Here is a 2,443-nt window from a genome sequence, read left to right on the forward strand (position 1 = left end):
GAACAAGAACTGTTAGTAATTGATAAATTGGGTGTGGAGGACAAGTAAAGAGAGGGGGATCAAGAAAGATACCAATTTGGGATTTGAGCAATTAAGTAGAGGATGGTGCCATTCACAATGACAGAGACCAAAAGAAAAGAAGAGAGTTTGGTAGGCTTAGTGATGTTTCTGTGATTAAGTTGATTCCTATAAGTTCAGATGCCTGTAGAGCATTCAAAGAGAGATATTAGTCAGTTAAACATAGGTTTGAAGTTCAAATGTGAGTCCTATCTTTGTTTTCTGTGTAGAAATGTTCCATAATCAAAACATTCTTATCTGCTATGAACTAGTCAACTTACTTTAAAAAGGTGTGAAATTCTGATTTTTAAGAGGAAAGCACTGGGAGGGAAGATAGAAATAGAGGAAGAAGACAAAGAAGAAAGGAATACATTTCACAACTGTTAGACCCCCAATTCTTTGCTACAAATATTAAGTTGCATCAATTTCTTCCCAATAACACTAAAGTAAAAGTATACCCATACTTTGCAGAGTGTTCAACCCAACCTTCTAAATCAAAGTCCTTCTATTATACCTCACTCCATCCTCTGTGAAAGAACTCTATATAGAAAAAAAAATGATTTTGAAAGAAAGGTGTATTCTATTATCATGATTAATACTGTTTCAGTTCAGAAAAATATTTTTCTACTGAAGGTTCTTTTCAGGGCAACCTTAACCTCCTTATTTCTGAAGCTATAGATCAGAGGATTAAGCATAGGCACCAAAATGGTATAGAATACAGTGGACACTTTCTTCTGGTTCATGGACAAAACAGAAGAAGGATGAAGATACATGAATGCCCCTGACCCAAAGAAAACAGAAACAACAATTATATGTGAGCTACAAGTACTGAATGCTTTGGACCTTCCTTCTGTGGAACTAATGTGGAGGATACTGGAAAGGATAAAAACATATGAAATACTGACGGTGAGGCCAGGCACACCAACATCAAAGCCAACGATGATGAGAACCACCAGTTCATTGATGTGAGTGCTGGTGCAGGAGAGCTCCAGGAGTGGGAGGATATCACACATGTAGTGGTTGATGGTATTGGCATCACAGAAGGTCAACCTCAACATGCATCCTGTGTGGGCCCAGGCAGCAATAAAGGCCCCCAAGTATACAATCACAGCCATTAGGTAGCAGACCTGAGGGGACATGGTGACCTTGTACAACAGGGGCTTGCAGATGGCCACATAGCGATCATAGGCCATCACTGTCAGTACATAGCACTCTGCATTGACAAAAAAGCAGTAGAAAAACAGCTGAGTCATGCATCCTGCATAGGAGATGGTGTTCCTCTTTGACAGAAAGTTTACCAACAGTTTGGGGGTGATGACAGAAGAGTAACAGAGATCAATACAGGATAAATTAAAGAGGAAGTAGTACATTGGAGTGTGGAGGTGAGAAGTCAATCTAATTAGAGTGACCAAGCCCAGGTTTCCTGCCACGGTGATTATGTAAATTCCCAAGAAGAGGAAGAACACGGGCACCTGGATCTCCGGATGTTTAGTTAAACCCACAAGGATAAACTCAGTGACCAATGAGCTGTTTCCAATATCCATTCTCTTCCAGTGAGATCTGAAAGATAGGAGAATAGAGTCATATTTCAGGCAGAACTCAGATTCCCCATGCAATCTCATGCCCAGTCCATTCAGGAACCAAGAAGCCCAAAGACTCTGCTGAGGGTTAACTATTTTACAGAAATAAATAAACAATGGATCTGGCTCTGCTCATACCGAGAAAGGCAAGTGCCTGGCGTGGCAGGAGGGGAGGGTGGGTGGGCATCAGCATAGTAATACTGGGAGAATGTAAGAGTGCAAGAGAATGTAAGAAAAGCAAGCATTTCTCACCTTTTCTCCCCTCAATTTGTCGCTAACTGATTTTATTCCTTCACCTGTTCATTTGTGTTTGCTAATATTTACTCACCACACTTCATCTACCCTGTGCCAGCTACCAATCCAGACTGGACACTGTGTAGGAGGCAATCATAATCACATGTCCACAGCAGAGTTGGGGAAACAGAGACTCAGAGAGAACCTTTGGCTTCCCAAGCATACACAACAAGGAAATCATTAAGTCTGGCCTAGAACGTGGGTCTCCTGCATAAGAAATTCCCTAAAGGGTACAAAGCTTAGTAACACTGCAAACCCACTGACTTCAACACTACCTTTAATTTCTAATTTCCTCTCCCACAGACCCATTAGTCATCTCTATCTCAGGGCCAGAACTGGGGGAAGCAGAAAAACCTGTTACTTTCCAATGGCTATGGGCTGTGAAAGATGTAAAAACAAAAAGGATTCAATACTCACTCTTCTTTGCCTATTGGCATCAAAACTGTCTTTGTGGTTCCCCCTCCACCATAGCTCTCCAAAGAGGAAGAGATCTTCTGCTGCAAGAGGCAGCA

The 2,443-nt window shown here is 41.4% G+C and overlaps 1 protein-coding gene across 1 annotated transcript; it reads right to left on the minus strand.

Moving 5' to 3' along the window:
• Positions 1-665: 665 nt before the first annotated feature.
• On the minus strand, positions 666-1,709 carry OR8B60 (olfactory receptor family 8 subfamily B member 60). The gene has a single exon (XM_024997184.2). The coding sequence runs from the start codon at positions 1,677-1,679 to the stop codon at positions 666-668; it is 1,014 nt and encodes a 337-aa protein (XP_024852952.2). The 5' UTR covers positions 1,680-1,709.
• Between the last annotated feature and the right edge of the window lie 734 nt (positions 1,710-2,443).

The sequence above is a fragment of the Bos taurus genome, chromosome 9 (assembly GCF_002263795.3).
Source record: "Bos taurus isolate L1 Dominette 01449 registration number 42190680 breed Hereford chromosome 9, ARS-UCD2.0, whole genome shotgun sequence".
NCBI classification, from domain to species: Eukaryota; Metazoa; Chordata; class Mammalia; order Artiodactyla; family Bovidae; genus Bos; species Bos taurus.

Excerpts from the sequence above, each read along its gene's own strand:
- OR8B60 (XM_024997184.2), bottom strand. The coding sequence starts at position 1,679 with ATGAGATTGCATGGGGAATCTGAGTTCTGCCTGAAATATGACTCTATT.